Genomic DNA, 22,976 nt, shown 5'->3' with positions numbered 1-22,976 from the left:
ATGCAAATCAAATGAAAAGACAAAAAAAGCAAAAATAAAACAAATCAAGAATAAAAACAAAATAAAGGCAAAAAGAAAACAAAGCAAAGACTAAAACAGACACAAAAACAAATCCAATCCAAAAACAGAAGAAAAAAAAAACCTTTCTGCTTTTTTAAATTTTATTGCTAAATACGGCTTAATATTTTTAAGTAAATAGGTTTTGTATTCAAAATAAAACCAAAAGACTAAACAGACTAAAACACAAAGCAATATAATTATAATGCATAGAAACTGTGTTGCTATCACTTCTAAGAACTTGGTTCTGGTTAAAACATGAATGAACCCTTATCTCTCGTACACAAATAACACTAAAGACAAAAAAAGGATGAATGTTAATAAAGTTTATGATGCAAAGAGGTTAATGACTAAGAAGGACATTAACAGCCAGCAACGTCACAGAAATATTGATAAACGTATCGAACCTTGTTCGTTCAACTGGCCGAAGTGGACCAGATCAACGCACTGATTCGCAAAATGTTACAAACATGAAGACATTAAAACTGGGGGAGGAGTCCTCTCCGACATTATGATCTACCTGAAAATGATGCTTTGCAAGTCGAAGGGATACTCAATAATCCCTGTGGTAGGGATGCGAACCCTAAGCACGTCTTGCTGAGTCGGCAGATACGAAGGGTCTGCGATACGGTCCAAATCACTTAGATAGCTAGAGACAAGGAGAGACGGAGAGAGAGAAGGAAGAAGAAAGAATCAAGCATGGCAGCAGACCCCTACAAAAACAGAGGGAACGCTGCTCGGGATCCTGGGATGCGAACCCACAACCTTCTGCTTACTCCGCTGACGGTCTTTACAGAGAGCTCCCCAAAAACAACACTCTTTAAGAGTCGCAAAGAAACAACAATTAGCAAAGGTTGAGCCCCGGTTGTGAGAATGCGATCAGGGAAGGCAGCAGTGCAGTTGCAGCAGCAGGTTAAAGGTCAGGAGACAGTGGCGGCAGTGTAGGTGTGCCATGGGATTGGCGATACCTGAAGATTATATTTTCCAGGTCAAAGGGATACTCTATGATGCCAGTAGTGGGCACTCGGACCCTCAGCACATCCTGCTGGCTGGGCACATATCCCGGAGACGATATACGCTCTAAATCGCTAAGGTAACTGTGGGATGAACCGGTGAGAAACAGAGGCATGTACATGTGCATATATATACACAACTTTACAAGTAGTCCCAAATGGAAACTCGCATAAACACTTCCTATTTTCCAGGCAGTTTTGGAAAAAAACTGTAGAATGGATTTAAATATGGTAAAAAAAAAGAATATTGAAAGTATAAACCTGTAAATATTCAAACCCAAAAATACAAATTTTAACTCATCCCCAACGTTCCAAACCTGTCTTATTTTCTTTAGTGGAACACAAAAGGAAGTGTAAAATTTTTGTGCTGTGTTTAAACTTGTCGAGACTTATTCGATTACAGGTCACAGAGTGTCAGTGTCAGGTCAAATCCATTAAGATTTAAAGGGGTTCTCAGACTTGCATTTTTTTGCTTTTTCTGAAACGGGGATTCAAATGTTATAATAGCTTCATTTGAATTGGTGTCAAATCCAGCCGCAGTTGAAAACGAAATCAAGTGATTCTCAAGTGCTGTTTGCGTATTTGATATTACATAAAAATACAAATAAAATTGTATTAAATGTAATATTTGTCCCATATGGACATTTCAGACGTTTTAATGTAGAAACAGAAAACTTTTCATAAAGAACTTTTAAACCCTCCATAGACTGCAATACAACTAATCACATTCAGGGCCTAGAAACCTAATGAGGACATTGTTAAAATAGTCCATGTGACATAAGTGATGTCACAATGTCCTTACTACGTTTCTGGGCCTTGAATGTTTCAGTTGCATCGCTGTCTACAGAGGGTCAGAAAGCTCTCGGATTTCATCACAAATACCTTAATTTGTGTTCAGAAGTTGAACGAAGGCCTTACGGGTTTGGAACGACATTGGGATGAGTTATTACTGATAGAATTTTTATTCCTGGGTGAACTAACACTTTAAACTGTAACTATATGAGAATATGGAAGTCCACACTACAGCCATAAAAAAAAAACCTAAGCATAATAAAAAAATTTTTTGATGAAAATAAGTTATTTTTTTTTTTTTCCGCTGAACACTGACAACCAATCTTTATCTTCGAGCCTACGCATTTAAACCAGCAGAGGACAAAACTGAACCTTGCTTACAATAAACAGCATTATCATCCGTTGGTGTGGTTAATGTTACAGTTATCTTTATAGATATGATTAGTAGTATGAACAGGCCATAATACTGCATCTATACATCTATGTCTTATTACAAATAGGCTTCTAACTGACCGCAAGAAAAGATGTAGCATTCAACAATTCAATTAATAGCAGTGAAGTTAAAAGGCGCTAATGGCTACTAACAGCACACACACTTACTATTTAGTGGAGTCAGAGAGCTGGTACTCTCGCCTGCGGTCGTAGGCTTCCTGGATGCCTGGATCTGACCAGAGCTTCTTTATTGCACTGACATAGGGCTGGTCAAAGGAGCAAACCTTCTCCACGTCGACCTCTCGCACCAGCAGAGCATTGTTCTGTGCACACAGTAAAAATCCCATTTTATGACTTAATGGCTGTGTAATACTAATGACTTCCAGCGGGGTTTTGACAAACAACTAGGTCACAAGTTGTCGAGTTAAACTTTAAGGGTCTTCTTAAGGAAATATTAACTGATTCTTCAAAACGGAAACATGAGAATAATTAACCGTAATCCTGCACTGAAGAAAGATCACCGTGTCACTGTGGTGTGACAGCAGTAAAATTTACAAGCGAGGCTTGTAGTGCGTTTTATAGCCACGTTTATGGCCTATCTGGGTTTGATTTGCATCTCGACGTGCACTCTGGGCATCAAAGAGATGATTACAGCAGGGGATTGTTCAGTGTACAGCAGTCACCTTGTTCTCTTCGTATTTGAACGGGATCTTGAGGTTCTCGGTGGCACGGATCATGGCCTGCGTGGAGGTGAAGATGTTCTGGTAGACGAGTTTGGTGAAGCCGCGCTTGTCCTCGTCAGTGTAGCCTGTCCCGTGAATGATGCGCATCTGTTTGATGAACGTACTCTTGCCGCTCTCGCCCGTGCCTGAGGATGAATAAACAACAACATTGGAACAGGATTAGATCATATTTTGGCCTCCGTTACATATCAGCCTTTGGACTTTTTAGAGTATAAAGGATATCAAAGCCTATCTGGAGCGCTTTCGCATTTGGCTCCAGTTTGGATCTGGCTTTTTTTAAAGGTATCAGACGAAGACAGCACTCGCGAAGACTCCAGATGATGCCAGCTTTATAAGGATAACAGCTTTATATGTTGATCCATTCACACGTTTTGTTATTTGCTTAATGGATTTCACGATGTTAACTAACCATATAACATTTTCATTTATAAAATTATTATTCTACATTGGATTTAAGTATGATAATGTGATAAGCAAAACTAAGATTACTAAACACTTAACTGTATTAGAGAGCCTTTAATGAGGCAAATATTTAATAAAATGATATACAGGAAATGTAAATTTAACTGGTTTATTATATTAATCTTCATTAGCCTCATGTAAAATATTTTACATGTACACACATTTAATATTCTTTAAAAAAATATAAGGCAACACCACAGAACAGGTAAACTTCAATAAAAATCTGAAAAGAAAGAAGCTTCAAATAAATATTTCAAAGTGCGTGAATAAATCCAACCCCCCCTATAGATTTATGTTTCACGTTCCATAATCCGTGACCAACAGAGGAGCATCTTGGCGGCAAAGATTTAAAACTTAAAAACTGACACAGGTAGAGATTTTTTTCGCTCGGTAATCGGTGAAGTTTATCTTCGATAATAATAATTATGTTATTAAATAATAATATTTACCTGATATAAGTCAAGCGCTTCGTTGTTCTATTACAGTGACTATCTTTTCAGCACACCGCACGAGCAGCACAAACAACAATGCAGAATATAAATAACTATGACTGGTACTGTCATACACATACAGTTATAATGAAAACACCATTATAATAAAACGCTGAATTATATATATATATATATATTTTTTTTAAGTTTAGCTGCAGTGTTTCTGCATTACTGTCATATAGGCTAACGTTATAATGAGCACTATTGTTATAAAAAAATAAAAAAATGAATTGTTAGGGTTTCGCTGACATTTAGTGTTAACTATCTTTCATTACACATTTTCCCTGTGTTAACGTCAGTAATTATGGCTGTCAAATGTCTGACCTGACTCAATGTATTTTGCCCCGCCCACAAAACTATGATTCGACTATCAGCTGAATATCAGCAAAATTCGAAAAATCTGATTCGACTATGAAAATCCTTAGGTGACACCCCCTGCAATTAATCATCTTTATTATTTACAACTTTGAATATCATTTTTACATTTTTGTGCTGAAAAAGCAAGTCGAGTAACTGTTCCAGTTTTCTAAATGCATCACTTTCTTGACAATACAGTGTCAACAGTTGGGGAAGTCGTGCTTGGATTGGTATGACAACCAGTCGCACAGGTTTAATCTTGGCGTACGTACGATTCCAGTACTGACATCCTTGACAACTGCCATTTATTTAAATAAACAAGGGAGACCTAATTCAAAACAATGACCAAAGACCTATGAATGGTGAATGGCTACAGAGGAACCCACCTTTCAGCTAAGGTAGTTTTGTGAATTTTTTATTGAAAATGCCACAATCATTTGGGCTTTATCAAATTCCATGAGACACAAACACAAGCCATTTTAAATTACATTAGCCTCAAAAGCATTAGAAATCTTCTCTAGAAGCCATGGCCGAGTGGTTCGTACACACGCTCAACTTACAGGGAGATCATTTGGGAAATGCAGGTTCGATTTCCCATCGTTTTCTTGTCCCATCTCTCCCTGAGCTGAGTCATGGCTAGTTTTAACTCCAACAGCTGGATTGTCAAGTCTCCCTGCTGACTATCTGCTCGCTGTCTTCCTCTCCGTCTGTCTCCCTCTCTCTCTCTGTACTGTCGGTGGTTTTCTAACAGGGGAAACCCAATAAACAGCCTGGTTGCATAACCACTGCTCTCCTGGCTCCATCGGCTTGCCAAATAGCTGCACCTCCCTGCAGCTTTACAACAATTGAGCCACAGAAACCAAACCAAAACTGTCTGAACATTACCGGAGCACCTTGATATCAGGTTTTCCTCCATATTAGGTCATTTTGTGGGAATCAAACACACAAATGTTAGATTGATGACAATATAAAGGCCTTAAGAGGAAACTGGAGACCTGGTATTGAAACGGATGAGTGCACAAAACAAACAGCTGGACGAATTTAACCGTGTACTGAAATAATAGAAAGGTATTTGTCTTAGTGGCTGCAAATTGCTGTTTATTTCCGTAATTGGATGCATTTAAGCAAAACGGGACAGGCAATAAGAGGAGGAAACAAAAAAAAATCCCTAATTTTATCAATCAGGAATTGACTGGATGACACCAGACCAAATCAGAATTAGCCGAAAACAAGACCTACAAAAACTATCTGACCATTATCGCACATGAGCTATGAACCAAACCATTAGCCAACTTGCATTAGCAAGGAGAAATTACCTAAATAAACAATTTATATTAACAAATAAATGAAATAAATGAATAGTTCATATTAAAAATAGTAATAAAATACATAAGCAAATTATTTTTTATTGTTGTTATTGTGATAACAACAACTAAAAACAATTACATAAAATAACGTTTTTTTTTTTACGTACACTACCAATCAAAAGTTTGGGTGACTAAGATTCTTTTTAAAGAAATTAATATTTTTATTCAGCAAGGACGAATTAAATGGATCAAAAATGACACTTGTATTTAAAAAAAGACCATTTCGATGTTCTTAAATGTATCCGTTTCCAAAGAATGTATCCATTTAGGCCTAAACCAGCATTTAAGAGTGTTTTCTGAAGGATCATGTGACGCTGAAGACTGGAGTAATGATTCTTTGCATCACTAGAATAAATTACATTTTACGATATATATTAAAACAAAAAACTGTTCTTTTAAATAGCAATAAAATTTCACAATATTACTGTTTTTACTACATTTATATCAAATAAATTCAGCAAAAGAAACCTCTTTACAGAACCCCAAGCTTTTGAACACCAGTGTAGGTTTGCATAATAGGCCCACGTGAGAAACGTTTAGGCTATGTAAATGGCTAATATTAGTTCCCAAGCAAATATAAGCGAATTTCCTGAGGTAGAAAGAAAAAACCCTTTAGAATATGATAAACTGATGAATCCCATTGATATGTAGTGAAGTAAATGGTGTCAAATTTGATTTCACTGGGCCGAGCTAAAGCTAGTTTTAAGAAACTACACACAACAGGTCAATCATCGAGGCCCAACTATAGTCTCTTTATTGGTGAACAACAGCAGTGAGTCTGGATCCATCCTATATTCATGTCTGTGAGCTTACAGTGCAGCAAAGCGGGTTGCCATGGCAACATTTTTACAGCATTTAGCACACCGCAATGATTCAAAGAGGAGCCATACATTAGCGAGCCCTGCTCTTCTCCCACCATCAAACGTGTCCATCCTCCAGCGGAAACCAAACAATATGCCATGCAGGAAATGCCAGGTTTCTGTTGCTCTGTGCCGCACAATAACACAAGCATGATTTTGTTCATTCATCAACTGAAAAACAGTGAAAGAAATCGATGCATGATCTGTGAAGCGAGTGCTTTAAAACTATTTCGAAACAATATTGTTGGTTGTGGAAATGTCAGTACATCGCTACTATAAATCAAATATACTGCCCTCATCATATCTATACATCAGCTTCAACAATTTTAATATATAATGAACAGCAGATGATTCGGTATAAAATTAGACACTTTGTTTTCCATTTTAACCTGTTTCCTAAAACTTGCACAGCCATTTGATTATGCTTCAGAATTTGTGTTGGTTCAATCAAAAGTTCCAGCTCTACATAACCGGTTTCCCCTGCTGGTGTAAAATGGCGGATATCCACAGAAAATCAGCTCACATCAGCTAATACACCCATGCCGGGATACGAGTGTGTGTGTGTGTGTGGGTGCTTGCTGGAGAACTGGAAGCCAGGGTAAGACAAAGCTTCCCTATCAACAGATGTAACATTTGAATCATGCACTGAAACTAGAGTCTGCAATGTTTTTACATCAAATTTAGCAGTGACAGTCACTGAGGTCCAGCAAAACCATAAACATACACATAGACCTAAACTCCAAAAAGAAAATAATTTAAATAAAAAAAATAGGAAATAAAACAAATAGAAATAAAAAAAGGAAAAGCAAATGTGAAATAAATGAAAATAAAACTAATGAAAATGTTAAAATAATAAAATACCAGTAAAAAAATAAAATAAGATCAATAAAAGGTAAAAAACACAATTATAAAATAATGAAATCGCAGTAATAAATTAGCAAAAAAAATAAAAAAATAGAATCAAAATAAAATTACAAAAATTAAAACAGCATCATAAACAAAAAACAAACCAACAATACAAAAAATAAATAAATAAGAAGAAGTCTGCGCCATTAGCCTTGTGGTTTGTGCGTTGACATATAGCGCAACTGAGTTCACGACGACCCGAGTTCAATTTCCTTCTCAAAGTACTTTGCTGATCCCTCTTCCCTCCCAATGCTTTCCTGTCTACTCTCTACGGTCCTGTCCATTAAAATAAAATAAAATAAAATACAAAATACAAAAAGAAATTGATAAAAGGTACAAATCCAATTATTAAAATGCTATAAAATAAACTAGCAATAATAATAGCAACAAAAAAAAATTAATTGTCAAATAAAATTACAAAAATGAAAGAAAATTTTAAAAAGCATTTTAAGGAATGAAACAAAAAATAAAAACACATCAAACACACAAATATAGCATGGTGTTGTTTTTAAAAGAAAGTCAGCAGCTACTACTTTGCCAGTTGCTCGCAAATTCCAAGAAAAACAATAATCTAATAAAAATAACACAAGATATATTATTTATTATTATTATAAATTATATTCAAGATATTGAATATCTAAAAACTAATTTAAATACAAAAAGTGCAATAATACTACAATACTACAATAATATATACAAAAATAACTAAATATCTAAATATATAATTTTTTTAAAAGACCTCGTTCACGAAAAAAATATATATAATAAAACGTAATATAAAATACATACATATATTTTATACACAAAAAGCACTTTGGTCGTTTTAAAAGAAAGTCGTCTACTTCAAGACTCAACCGGAACACTGTTAAACAAACACAAACACTACAGTCTACAGTCTCTGCAGCTCCAGCTCACTGGTTTGAACATGGAAATCATGAGGTGTGTATTAACGGGGGATTTGCATGGTTTTAAACTCGCATGCAAATTCTGAAGCCTTATCGTTGTGTGGTTGCAAATGCTAACCCAGCGTTTCATAAACATCACCACCACAGTGGCCAGATTGCTTCTCTTGAGTGAGGAGCAGAGTTTGAAATCCACTACGGCACTTTGTCCGCACTCTCGAGAGCAATTCATCGCGAGTGGGATGAGTAATACTTCAAATGCAGCTTCCATGCAGCTCGTATAGAGAAACTGAAAGACACAAAGACTTCACCAGTGATGTGAAAAGTGAAATGAAAACAGGCCATATGTTGGTTGCATGAGAACAGTGTCGGCTTTGTTCTAGGTGTGTCCAAAAAAAAACAAACATTCTGTACAATCTTTATGAGTCATGCAGCTCCTCCGCAACACTCAGGTGTTATAGACTCTATACGCGGCGCGCTTTCGACTCGGCTAGGTAAATATTGGCTAGAGCCGACCGTGTGGCGTAACAAGAAACCTGGAAGTCCGGGTTTGTCATTCAGACGTCCCCGTGCCAGAAACGAGTTGCTTAGTAGCACGTTTTTCATGAATACGGTGTTCAAGTGAGTGGTGGACAAGATTCTTTTCCTTGCTTTCTTTCTCTCTGGATCTCTGCATCCGGATCATGTGACACAGCAACAGCGTGCATTCATGTGTGCAGCAGAAGTGTGGGCTGAAAATGAAGAGTGGTTGCCCTCGGCTCAAGTCCCCCCAGCAGAGAACGCCAACACACACACACACACACACACACACGCGCAAGCTTCTCTCTACCTCGATCACCCTGTATCTTCAGTTCCTCATCCAAAGAACAAAACGCAGCTTATACACGCTTATACAAAATGTTACAAATCAATGAATGAAAATAGCTGATGAGGAATGCGAAATTGGTTCATTGAGTTTGTGCTCACATTTTGCAACGTCTGTAAAGATGCACAATACATTGGTATTGTGTCGGTCGATACAGAGGCTCATTTTCCAACGCCCTTAGTGTTAAACAGTTGTGTTTTACTGTTTTTGAATCCATTCAGCCGATCTCCGGGTCTGTCGGTAGCACTTTTAGCTTAACTTAGCTTAGATCATTGAATCGGATTAGACCATTAGCATCTCGCTCAAAAAATGACCAAAGAGTTTTTATGTTTTTTCTATTTAAAAGTTAACTCTTCTATAGTCACATCGTGTACTAAGACCGACGGAAATTAAAAGTTGTGATTTTCTAGGCCGATTTGGCTAGGAACCATATTCCGGCGTAATAGTAAAGGAACTTTGCTGCCAAACAGAAAATAAGGAGTTTACTGAGGCTTAGTTCGTAGTAAGCCTAATTGTTTGTTATTAGTGAGAAATGGGACCTAATTTTAAAATAAAGTGTGTGATCAGAAATTTTTCTAATCAGCCAAAACCTTAAAATAACTATTGGACAGATTTTTTTTTTTTTTTTTTTTTAATCGGCTCATCCCTCTTTATATATTAACCTATATTTTAATTTCATTATTTTTAAACACAATGTAAGATTTTCACTTAATTTTACAAAAACAAAAAGCTTGAAAAAGTGTAACAAAAATACTTTTAAAAAACATTTCTTCCATACGGTGACATACATTCAAGTGTTGGATGATTATCGAAGCAATCATCCAAAGTACTAAAAGTAACTAAAATTAGTTACCATTAAATATGCTATGCTATTAAAGGGATAGTTCACCCCAAAAAATTAAAATTGCCATTATTTAATCACCCTTATGTCATTACAAACCCATATGAGTTTCTTTCTTAAGTTGAACATGAAAGATTATATTTTGAAGAATGAAGGACCTTTCGCACCGCGGGAACCTTTTCATAGTACCAGAACTACTTGTGGAAATAACCACACTGGGTGCGATTTTAGTACCGGACTGCCTTTTTCGAGAACCAAATTAGCTCCTACACCAGAGCAGGGTCTAACCAGCACAACTGGTACTAACTGTGACGTAAGTAGACATTGATTGGCCAGACGAGTTCGAAAACTGCCTTGTAGTTCCATGATTTAAAACGCTGTGTAAACATTGTGTCAAATTATTTCACAAGTATGATGAACAGCGACAGATGGACAGATGCTGAGGTTCAGGCACTTGTAGCAAATGTAGCACTGCCAGGTGTCAAGGGAGATTCTTAGTCTTCCTTTCCGTTCTTTCAACCCTAAATAGTACTGGGAAATAGTTCACGCAAAATTGCCCCAGTGCAATTAGTTCTGGAACTAAATTGGTGCGAAAGGCCCCAATAAGGCCCCACAACTGTTTGGTTCTTCAAAATATATTCCTTTGTGTTCAATACAAGACAGAAACTTACATAAGGTTTGGAACGACATGAGGGCGAGTGAGTGATGACAATGTTCATTTTTGGAAATGCTACCAGTTGTTGGGAGATTGATTAAATATTTTTACGCTTACCAACAACTGAGCTTTGGAGATTCTGACCATTTCTAATGGAATATTTAGAAAATAATGGAAAATAATTTAATGCAAGTAAAAATATGGAATTCTAGTAAAACAGAAAGCAATGTAATCAGCAAAACGTGTTAAAATAGTTGGAATACAGAAGATAAACACCTTCTAGAGTTTGAAATAACACTGAACCTTAAATAAATGTCAAGGATCATATGCAGCAAACTCTTCCAACACATTGCTTTAGAAGGAAGCTAAATAATGTCAGGAAAGAACGAGTTAATCAAATATTCAGAGTGAGGGCAAAGGGCTTCAAATAAGACACATTATGCTTATTTAACCAAGCTTTAAGAATCCGGTTCAACCAGACATCCAAAACAATAGTTTTTCTTGGAATAACCTTGGGGGAGGAAGTCAAAGTGTTTGAGAACTTCTGAGGAACACCATAAGGAAAAAAAAAGAACATTATAAACCACAAAAAGGACTGGAATTACAAGAATAAACAAAGTTTCTGCAGGTTTTTACGATGGCAATTTTAAGACCTTTGGAAGATCAAATCAAGATTTAAAGAATCAATTGAAGGGAACGCAATACAGCCATTTATTGTTTAAAGGTAAAGAGTTGTTTTAGAAACACTTCAAACTTCCAACCAATCTCCACTATTTTTTATTCTTTTTACAAAAAAAAAAAAAAAAGGTCCTAACTTCTAGAATATAGAAATAACTTTTACTGCACCTTCTGATCTGCCAGCAAAAAAAGGGATATTCTTTATAGAATTTTTGGCTTGGTTTCCAGTAAAAATGTCAAAAGATTCTTAAATCAAGATACGGTTATTTGAGAAGCAATATGACATTAGACAAGCCAAGTTTCTGTGAAACGGATCAAAATGAAGAGAGCTTATGTCACTGTGCTCACAAACAATTCAGATTGTGTTCAGTTTCTCAGAAAACAAGATTTCCCATGCTCGCTTTGCATGTAAATGTACCTTGATTTTAAGGATGTTTCATAATTTGTATTGGAAAACGAGTAAAAAATACTGAGGAAAATTCACATTTTTAGCGATTAATGCAAGCAACATTTAATGCTGTTACTATGAATTTAAGGCTTTCGTCTTTGATTTAAGATCTTCGTAAGGCCTTCATTTGTGGAAATGAGACTAAGACCTTCCCAAGACCTGAAGAAACAAAATAACAAAACACAAATCTGTTGCTCTTTGAGAATGTGGCCTTACGACAACTTCCTCTCAGCTTTCAGACGGAGCAGTCGAGAGTTTACCGAGCTAGAAGCAGAAGGTTAACAGTGCTTGTTGGTCATGCAAGGCCCTCTTCCTCCACCAAGGCGTATCTTATTGCGGTCTTTCCTCTGCAAGTCTGGACACAAAGGCTGCTTGTGTTGCATGAGCTTTCTAAAGACATGCGTTCTGTGAAGCACATTTACGGGTCAGGCCACCCTACACAACAAGGCCCTGTGACCGTGTCTGCTCATCTACGCAATTTGAGGATCCCGCTCTGTCCAAATCTGCCTTTTTTTTCAGCAACTTGGCGCATGGCATCTGGATTAACCGTTTTTGCCATTTTTGGGAACAGGATTGGCTTGTAAAACCACAACCTGGCCAGAACAGGTTTCATTCTCGACGTTGGCGCTTCATGGTTTCGTCGTGCCTGCCAAGGACAGTAAAAAAAAGATGCAACCACAGAAGATAAAATCTGGACCTCCGCTGACTTCCACAGTCATAAACTGGGATGCAAACACTGCCCTAAATAGATTTTGCAACCCGAGTTTCAAATTAAGCCTCTGATCTAATTATTTTCATAGCTACTGCATCGCTCCGATCTGAGAACAATGTAAGGACGCGTGTTACGAAACGCTTTATGCTACTGAAATATTCAGATATTATCTCTCAGGCTTAAATTGCTGACAATCTAGTTTTGCTTACAGCCACAAATGAGCTAATGGCTCTGACACCAAAACGAAAGCAGAGAGAGGCCTAATGGTCAGATCATGAGACGAATGTAAGCTGACACTAGTCCAACTCAAAGACTCTTGAAAACACTTACTAATGTTCATTGCTAATAAATTAACATGGGGACTTTCAGGAACGGTTTAATGGCAGAAGAAGAAAAAAAAACTCCCTGCAGTTGTTTTGTAGTCTCATAGCCTTGTCCTATATATATATATATATATATATATATATATATATATATATATATATATATATATATATATATATATATATATATATATATTGTACATTAGATGATTTAAATATACTTTTAAAAATAAGTACACTAAATTTAATATTTTAAATATTTTTTTATGATTTCTTACCTTATTACCGAGCAAAACACATTCATTTAATAATCTTAAATAAAGAAATACATAAAATATATATATATATATATATTTTTTTTTTTTTTTTTTTAAGCACAGATTTATTCTCCATGTAAAATTCCATGAATTGCTCTTATATTTTTCCACGAAGGTGTAAACGCAGGATCCCTCTTGAACTGGGTCTACATCAAATCTACATATCCCATTGGCCCTCTTTTTAGGATTTCTGACATGTGGACATAAAACACAATGCAGATCAACACGTGCATGCATTACATAAGGTGAACTCGTGCACACGAATGACAGACAAGTAGTGAAAGCGACGCTTCTGTTTCGACTTCAACAGCATGATCATGCATCAGATTAACAAAGCAATATGCATTTATGTCAAACTTCATGCATCTTCTGGCCATAACTGACGGTCCCAGCAGCTGTCCGAGATGCACTTACCCAGTAAGAGGAGTTTGAGCTCTCGTCTCGCGTCTCGTTTGTCTCTCTTAATCTTCTTCTCGATCTCGGCGTTGATCCTCTTGGACTCCTTCGCCTCTTCACTCATGCAACAGGCCATCATGGACTCCAGAGTCATCCCCACAGCGTTTGGAGATCCCAGCCCTGATCTGACACACTTCTACGGAACCGCTTCCCTTAGCAACCGCGTCGAAAGAAGAACAGGATGGATTTGGGGGAATGTTGTTTAAAAAAAATGCAGGATGCCTTATGGTAGACGCAGCGTTAAATCGATGAAGCGAAAGAGCCCTCAGCCTGCTCATACACACGCATCTATCAAGCAAGGCCAAAGACTGGATGAGATTGTGAATCTAGAGATCTCCTCTGCTATCAGACCCACTCGAGCCCTGGTTTTAGTATTTGTAATGACTACCAACTAGAGTCCCGGAGGGACACACTAGCCTGCCACGACATCCGTGCTGTCCTTTGCTGTCTCGCTAAGCTAACCGCCCCGATGCCCAGATTCACCGCGACACTGTCCATCAGCCGCCCGGATCTCTAGCTAACACACGGAGACAGGTGCCAGAAGACGACAGCCAGCACAGAACACTGACTACAGAGCGAACATTTGATTCTGAGCATCCAAAAGCCGAAAAGTTAATTAGCTACGCGCACTAACTAGCTTAATTGGGTGGGCTAAGCTGCTAGCTAGCCGGAATCTTTATTTACACTCCACGCGCTGAGTTCACCGCTCATTTCTATGCATCCGATTTGGGCTTCGAGAATATTTAAAGTCGAAAGAAAATGACACAGATGTGGGCTCCTGGGAAAAAAAGAAAAAAAAAACAAATCGACGGAGTGATTTTTTTTTCCCAGATGATCGCACCGTCCAGTCCGGTGTGAGTCGCACACAAACCCGGAGCTGCGACAGCTGGAGAATGGACCGTGAGTGACGGGGCAACGAGCCAATCGGAGGAAGGAGCGCGAGAGAGGGCGGGGCGTGGAGTGAGGCGAGGTTGGTGGAGGAGCGAGTGTGGAGCTCGCGGGGCGTGGCTCGCCACAAACCCTGCTATTCGACTGAATGGACAACACCCATTACCAGTCAAACATATCTTGAGAAGTCTTAATCTCTCTGTGTTTTTATAAAACAGCTTTAATAGTTATATATTATATGTACAAAAAATATAGATATTTACATAAAAGGTTTATTACTAAAAAAAAATCACAAAAAAATCACAGTCAAATGGCGCTTCTGTTCCGTTTATAGTTGAAGTGACTTGAGAGGTGTAGTTAGCACAAACTGTGAGAGAATTAATGTGCAGATTTGCAGGTGATTTCTAGCTCTTTATCGACACCGTGTGGAAATAGCTGGAAAGAAAAGAGACAGAAATTATTTTACCTGAAGCTATTTAGAAGTTATCAGTAGCCTGCTGATGCTGTTGTTGCTAGTTTCCAGCACTTGAATTCTTACCTGCACTGTTACAAATTATTTTTTATTTATATTCTTTTAATTAGGCCTACTAATAAAATTAAAATGAGAAGGAAAAAATATGCTACTAGTAGCAGGTTCTACTATGAAAATAAATAAATGAACTGAGCTCTCAGTTTCATCAAAAATATCTAAATGTTTCGTTGGTGAACAAAGGTCTTGCAGGTTTGGAACCACATGAAGGGGAGTAATTCATGACAGAATTAGATTTTTTTTTTTTAGGTAAACTAACCCATTAAAGTTTTTCCCCGAATATCATTTTTGACAATGATGCTTATAATATAATTGATTTTTCTGCAATAAAACAAAACCTAGGAAAATATTTAAAACACAGAAAACCATTGCTTTGGTCAAAAGAAAACAATTAATGAATTGTGATTAACAAATTAGACAACCAATCCCATATATATATATATATATATATATATATATATATATATATATATATATATAATATATATATATATATACCAACTTCCATGTGCTTCTCTAAGTCAGGGGGAAAAAGTGATGACTATTCCCAGTTATACTCCTTTGCTCTGCAAAATATCCAGGATTTTGTGAATTGCAGTGCATTAGTACTGAGACTCAGGCATGGCAATGAACAACTTGTAAATGTAGGCTATGAAAATAAATACGGTCATGATTTTCTATAATCATTTACTCCAAACTAAAGAAAATACAGGTCGAGCCACTGTCTGATTCAGAAATAGACATCATGAAACATGATAGAAAGGAAGGAAGGGAACATTTTAGGGAATTCCCTACAACAGATCAAATAGAAAAAGGGATGAGACAGAGAAGGAAGTGGATCCACTCCTTTTAAGGATGTGACATCACTCAATAGCTTCTCTCAGCGACAACAACCAAGTTTTGGAGTAACAACATTTCTTCTAAATTGAGCATTTTTTCTCAGGCTCCCGTGTGTAGGTTCAGTAATTTCACTCAAATTCAAACTCTTTTTACACTCTTAAAAAACGGTGCTTCACAATGCCATAGAAGATCCTTTTTCTGTTGAAATGATTCCACATAGAGCCTTTAACATCTGAAGAGCCTTTCTGATTCACAACAGGTTCTCTGTGGCGAAAGAAGCTTCTTCAGATTAGAAAACGGTAAGAAAGAGATTGACTGAATGGTTCTTTGTGGAACCAAAAACAGTTCATTTAATGGTTCCTTTAAAAAGGCTGCCATTGCAGCATCAGATCTGATGTATTATTAATTATGCAGTTTAGTTACTCATTTTAACTGCTAAATTACAATTCTTAGAAATGTAAATAAAAATGTGCCGTTGTATAACATTGACTTTAGTGAATATTTAAAGTGTACTTTGAAAACCAGGGTTTTGTCTGCACCTATTTTTTTTTTTTTTTTTTTTTTGCAGTATAATTGACACAAAATGATACAGTTTAAGCAATGTAGGCCTAACTAGTTTGTTTGTAGTTACCGAATGTGACACGGTTGCCCGAAAACTGTTTGGGAAAGCTCCTTTAAGGTGGCACCTCCAGTGTTTATTTCAAGGAAGATGGATATTTTTTCCATCCTCCCTGAAACACAACTCTTTATATACTTTTAGGGTGGTCGTGTATGTCTGACGGGTTTTTTTTTGTTTTGTTTGTTTGTTTTTTTGTACATTTAAGAACTTCCACAACTGCTTTACAGTCAGAGGTGAAGAAATACATCCTATGTTTTATTAGAAACTAGTAGTTATTTTTCATAGCATCAGTGTTGACTATATGTAAAAGGTTGAGCATATTTATTTAATATCACATGCACAAGCTTGGTATCTGAATTCCCAATCAATTTTGACTATTAAACATGTAGGCCTGATTAATATCTAATAACTTAATTTTCAGATTAAAAAAAAAAGTTATTCCAGAGGCTATAAAATCAATGGGCCTACAATATGAACACAAATGGCTTTTAAAATTATTATTGTTTATTTGCAGTTATTGCACCTCTACTGGAGAAATCACTGGGTCACTACTTCTGTAGCATCTGCTGTTTGTCTAAAGAAGAGAGGGACGACATTGCCAAAAATAAGACCATCAACCTCACCCTTGCTGAGCAGGAGGAAAGAAATAAAGTTGCTTTTATAAGGTGAGATTATTATGTCCGTTTTTAAATTAAAATAGTTTTTAAAAATTACGTCATGACTTTTAGAAACGGTGCAAAGATATGCTCAGTATAGTTTGTACAGTTAATTAGAAAGTACAGTAAAACTTGAAATGTGTCGTTAAATTATTCAAATTAGCTACTCCTCTCATTAACCCTGTATCCTGTTTTTGTCATTACAGTGGGAATACATTTTCTTACATAGAGACATATTTTCTGGTTTCATAGAGACCGAGAAACAGTCAAACTCACCCAGCTTTCTGAAGCAATTCAGTCCATACACTGTTAGATCATCAATTATCCTTATGCAGGAAAGAGAACATTCTAGATAACAAAAGACTGTTTTTACAGCAGTGTAAAGTTATATAAACCTCTATTAGTAAGTGCATTTATTGTCTTTTTGCAGGTTTTCAATGCTGAATATGTGATTATTTTTCCTTTCATTGTAGGCACGGCAGAAAGTAGAAAGACAATGTTTATGGAGCAGCTGAGGATGATTCATGGAAGCGGATACAAATGCCATGAAGACGCTAAAGATCCCATACTCCAACCCGCAGAACGAGGTGATCGAAAGACCGAGTGTGTTCTTGCAAATTCCTGTCTTTTACTGATTATCTTAATCTTTGTCTCTTATCTTTTCTCCTTCCCTGATGCCACTGATAATTCATGAGATGATTATTAAACAAATAAGGCCTTTGTGAGCACATGGTATTGTTTTTAATCAAAGTGATGATATTATTGATAATAATGATAATAATATCATGTTTTCAAAGCTTTATTGATAACTTGGAGCTCATTGCAGCAGAAGACTACATCCCTACCCATCAAGATACACTGTAAAAAATTTCCTGTAGAAATTACAGTAACTTACTGGCAGCAGTTTGCCAGTAACTTACTGTAAATTAAACTTACAGTAAAAATACTGTATTCATATTTACAGTACCATTTAACCTGCTGTAAATGTATTTGCAGTAATATATTTTTTACTGTAAAACACAATTATGTTTTTTTTTCTCCTTTTATATATTTTAATACAATAAAATATTACTTTACACTGTGAAATTTACTGTAATTGGTTCACTTTTATTATGTATTGTAAAACTTTACAAATGATTGTATTTCAACAGGTCTCATGTCTCAGTAGTAAAAACTATAAAAAGAAACAAAAGACTGTTTAACTTCTTTTATTGGTTTAATAGTTAAATTGTAATACTTGAAATAACATTTTAATATTCTTGCAGATTTTACTTTCAGTTTTCCAAAAACTTGAATACATTTCATTTATACATAAAAGTTTCATATTGAGAGCATTTTAAAACAACAGACATGAACAGATTCAGTCATAAGAACAATCTTAAAAATTTACAAATTCAGAAAACTCCTGAGTAGAATGTATTTGCTCTTAGTAGCTTAATAGTTTTGCCAGCTGAAATTCAGAAACTCCTTAAAGGGATAGTTCACCCAAAAATCAGAATTAGGTCATTAATAACTTACCCTCATGTCGTTCCAAACCCGTGAGACTTCCGTTTATCTTCAGAACACAGTTTAAGATATTTTAGATTTAGTCCGAGAGCTCTCAGTCCCTCCATTGAAGCTGTGTGTACGGTATACTGTCCATGTCCAGAAAGGTAAGAAAAACATCATCAAAGTAGTCCATGTGACATCAGAGGGTCGGTTAGAATTTTTTGAAGCGTCGAAAATACATTTTGGTCCAAAAATAGCAAAAACTATGACTTTATTCAGCATCGTCTTCTCTTCCGTGTCTGTTGTGAGAGAGAGTTCAAATCAAAGCAGTTTGTGATATCCGGTTCACGAATGAATCATTCGATGTAACCGGATCTTTTTGAACCAGTTCACCAAATCAAACTGAATCGTTTTATACTGTTTGCGTCTCCAATATGCATTAATTCACAAATTACTTAAGCTGTTAACTTTTTTAATGTGGCTGACTCGAGAACGAGTCAGTCTATTGTTCATTATCTGGCTCAGCTCGGTGTTCATCTTCAGTTCTCTCCTCACAGCAGTTCAGTCAGTGTACTTTTTGAGTAAATGAATTACTCCGGGATATTGGTTTGTTTGAACTCAGAAGTGTCAGCCACATTAAAAAAAGTTAACAGTTTAAGTAATTTGTGGATTAATGCGTATTGGAGATGCGAACCGTTTAAAATGATTCAGTTCGATTTGGTGAACTGGTTCAAAAGGATCCAATTACATCAAGTGATTCGTTCGCGAACCGGATATCACAAACTGCTTTGTTTTGAACTCTCTCTCACAACAGACACGGAAGAGAAGATAATGCTGAATAAAGTCGTAGTTTTTGCTATTTTTGGACCAAAATATATTTTCTACTTTGATGTTTTTCTTACCTTTCTGGACATGGACAGCAGACCGAACACATAGCTTCAATGGAGGGACAGAGGAGATAAATGGAGGTCTCACGGGTTTGGAACGACATGAGGGTGAGTTATTAATGGGTGAATTAATTTTTTGGGTGAACTATCCCTTTAATGAAGGAGGATACATGAGGGTTCAGACCAGAGTTCTTCCTTTGCACCATCTTCCCACTTCTTTTGATGACGTGGAACTTTGAGGAGCACTTGCTGTTGTCAGGGTTAACATTTAACCTTTACATAACAGAAAAAAAAGTTAGATCATTTGATGTGAAAAATGTCTAACAAAACAACCAAATACTCACAACACAACCAAATACAGAAATGCACTGCAAATGGCACAGAACACAACGGAAATATTTCCAGGGGACCCAATATGTGACGAACCCGGATGGAGCATGTTTAGTACTCAACGTCTACTTTTGTTTTCTTGCAAAAAATACAGAGATTATATATTTATGACATACAACTTTATATACAATATAAAAAATGTAAAAATAACATGAGGGTAAGATATTAATCTATACATTAGTAACATTGTACAAAAAATTGTAATGTTATGTTTAAATAAGTTTCATAGGTAAGAAATGTAAGGTAATGTAGGGTCCAAAGATGAAACAGCTAATTTTAAAGTTGAGACACACACAGATAAATAAAGCATATTACGAAAACTTTTTTGTATAAAATGTATTTATTTGCAACAATTATGTTAACAGCAATAATAAGACATTTATGTCCTAAGTACAGCTATTAAGCTGATAGACCCCATGCTGCTTTGTCACGAGAACATCCCAGGTTAAAATAATGAGGAAATTACGTTGGCTAAATCCGAAATCGCCCCCTTAACACTCATTCACTAATTTCTACATTAGTCCACTAATACGGTTCACTTGAAGCTGTGAATGAAAACGAGTGAGTGAATTCGGACAGCCGTTGATCGCGCATTGGATGTACAGTCGGGTTCGTCACTTACTGGGGTCCCCTGAAAACATTTCCATTGTGTTCTGTGCCATTTGCGGCGCATTTTCGCGAACGAGATTATGTTATTCTCCCGATGCTGATGTACAGAACAAATGTTACATTTGAAGTAGACATATTTTTCTCTTGGTTGTTTAGTTTCCTTAACTTTAGATTTCTGTAACGTTAAATGTGAGACTGAGGGGCGGAGAGGCTTTGGAAAGTGTATGAGCATTCAGGAACTGCACACGAAAACCTTAAATTCGCCGCGTTTTTATGCCCTTTGTCATGATTAATAAAGGCGTATAATGCCTCCACAGAGACGCCAGTGTTTGCACACGACACGAACATTGCGGGTTTTACTCTAGCACTACAAGCATGACGTGCATTTATATGGGGTAATCAGTTAACAGCAAGCGATAATAGCGGGAAAAAATCCTACTGACTTTAAGCTAAATCCACGAAAGCTTTGTTGTTCGGCTAACAGTTCACATGAACACTCACCAGCTCCTGGAGTGGGGTCAAACCCAAGGCAGAGACCCGTTAATGTCCATATTTTGACGGTGAAACGTTCAGAAAAGGGAAAGAAAGGAAAGAAATATGAATGTTTGCACAGTGTCACCACAACTCTCTCTAGCTCTCTTCAAAGCATAAATGTGAGGTGACTGCACGCCGTTCAGTGCCAGCGTTTTTTTTAAATATATTTTTGTTTTAGTTAAACCAAAGATATAATATATTTAAAGTAAAATAATTAATATTTATACCCACCTTTGCATCTGACTGGTTCTATTCGCATCTGTGTGTCTTGTTTTCTTCTTTCTCCAAGTGGGAAATAAAACTTGATCTGTGATTGGTCAGGTTTCGCGCTCATTTTTTCTTTACTGTATTTAGATTTACAGTAAATTAAAAATACTGTAATTTAGTGTCGCCAAGAGGTTATTCCCCAAAATGTAACTTTAAAATACAGTAATATGCTGTATAACTGTCCTACAGTAAAATACAGTTCATTTTACAGTTAAATACTGTTAAATTTACAGACATTTCTAACAGTGTATTCTCTGATTTCCCAGCACTGGCATCATAGAATATTGCATTATTATACAGAAGATCATTATCATGTATTTCAATGAACAACCAAACCTACTGACAATGTAGATCTTGCTGGCATTTAAAAAGACACCCTCATGATTCTATCATCATTTACTGGAAAACTAAATGGTACAGGAATTCAAGGTTGAGCCACTATCTGATTCAGGAAAGGACACTATGAAATATGACAGAAATGAGGGAGGAAGAGATTTTAGGGACAAATGTGGGCCTGATAAATATTAACCACACAGCAGATCAAACAGAAAAGTGGGTGAGACAGTTGAACTTGATTTCTGGTCTGTCTGTCTTTTCAGGATTTCTTTAAAAATGGTATTCAGCAAGCTGTATAGTATTGCCTTACTTACTAGCAGTGTTGGGGAAAGTTTCTTTTAACGGTAATGCATTGCAATTTTGCATTACTCCCTTAAAAAGTAACTAATTACGATACTTAGTTACTTTTTATGGAAAGTAGTGCGTTACGTTACTTTTGCGTAACTTTTTTAAATATGAGCAGGGCTTGATTGTTTTTATTATAAGAAGTTCTATTTATAGCAAATGTAAAAGCCCTTTCACACCAAAAAGTGTGATGAATAAACCTCAGGCTGAAGGAAAAGTAAATACACGTCTGTAGAGTAGAACACAGGAGAAGAAGGTTCAACACTCTTCAGCAATAAAAATACAATGAAGCACAATCGTTAGTTTTTATCTTAAGAAGCCATCAGCCATGCTCTAAATTCTTGTTTGTTTTCATATGTCTCCAGTCCTTCCTGTGTAATAATGATACATCTGTTCACCTTTGTTCCTTCTCTATGGCTCCAGATCCATATGAAAGAGTTTGTCTCTGTTCTTCAACATGGTCATCAATTCACTAGGGTTCACCAATTCCTCCATCATCCTCTACCTGAACAAAATGGACATCCTGGCTGAGAAGATTGAATTCTCTGATCTAAAAACATACTTTCCTGAATTTGAAGGTATAGGTGCACATACTGGTAAGTGCCGAATTACATGTGTGACCTCTAGTTTGACACCTGATTTGCTTATCCATCTGTTTTCTTTTGTGATTTAGCGCCACCTTCAGGCAAGCTTGGGGACGTCCATAATGCCATGCTGTTCATCAGAAATGTATTTACGCAAAAAATGGTTTTACTATTACTTATTTAGTACTAACATTTTGTATATTCTAAAATGAATAATGCAATAATAACACGGTGTCATAGATCACTATAATATGAGTGTACACTGTAATTTTGATTATACAGTGTTGTAAATAAAATACAAATAATTGAAAAGACCCAACCTTTCTT

General features: G+C 36.3%; 1 protein-coding gene and 1 long non-coding RNA gene across 4 annotated transcripts in view; one reads left to right on the top strand and one right to left on the bottom strand.

The window, feature by feature from the left end:
- The window catches only part of LOC113040036 (guanine nucleotide-binding protein G(q) subunit alpha-like), a 22,420-nt gene extending 7,888 nt beyond the window's left edge, over positions 1 to 14,532 (bottom strand). The window contains exons 1-4 of one of the 2 annotated variants that reach the window (XM_026198256.1): positions 13,636 to 14,532; positions 2,978 to 3,162; positions 2,463 to 2,617; positions 578 to 706 (exon numbers count right to left, since the gene is read on the bottom strand). In XM_026198256.1, the coding sequence (XP_026054041.1) occupies positions 578 to 706; positions 2,463 to 2,617; positions 2,978 to 3,162; positions 13,636 to 13,771 (605 nt within the window). In that variant the 5' untranslated portion in view covers positions 13,772 to 14,532. Of the gene's footprint in view, positions 1 to 577; positions 707 to 1,025; positions 1,155 to 2,462; positions 2,618 to 2,977; positions 3,163 to 13,635 lie in introns of both variants that reach the window. The other variant, XM_026198255.1, reaches the window with a different exon arrangement.
- LOC113040043 (uncharacterized) lies at positions 14,518 to 22,976 on the top strand. 2 transcript variants are annotated; one of them, XR_003275143.1, is made up of 6 exons: positions 14,518 to 14,647; positions 16,194 to 16,233; positions 17,068 to 17,218; positions 17,683 to 17,796; positions 22,489 to 22,643; positions 22,739 to 22,976. It is a non-coding gene; the product is annotated as an uncharacterized LOC113040043 (long non-coding RNA). The 2 variants fall into 2 exon arrangements; XR_003275142.1 differs by having other exon boundaries at positions 22,489 to 22,976.

Source organism: Carassius auratus, chromosome 22 (genome assembly GCF_003368295.1).
Source record: "Carassius auratus strain Wakin chromosome 22, ASM336829v1, whole genome shotgun sequence".
NCBI lineage: Eukaryota > Metazoa > Chordata > Actinopteri > Cypriniformes > Cyprinidae > Carassius > Carassius auratus.
The sequence above is the reverse complement of the archived record's forward strand: the minus strand, read 5'-3'. Positions and strand labels throughout refer to the sequence as shown.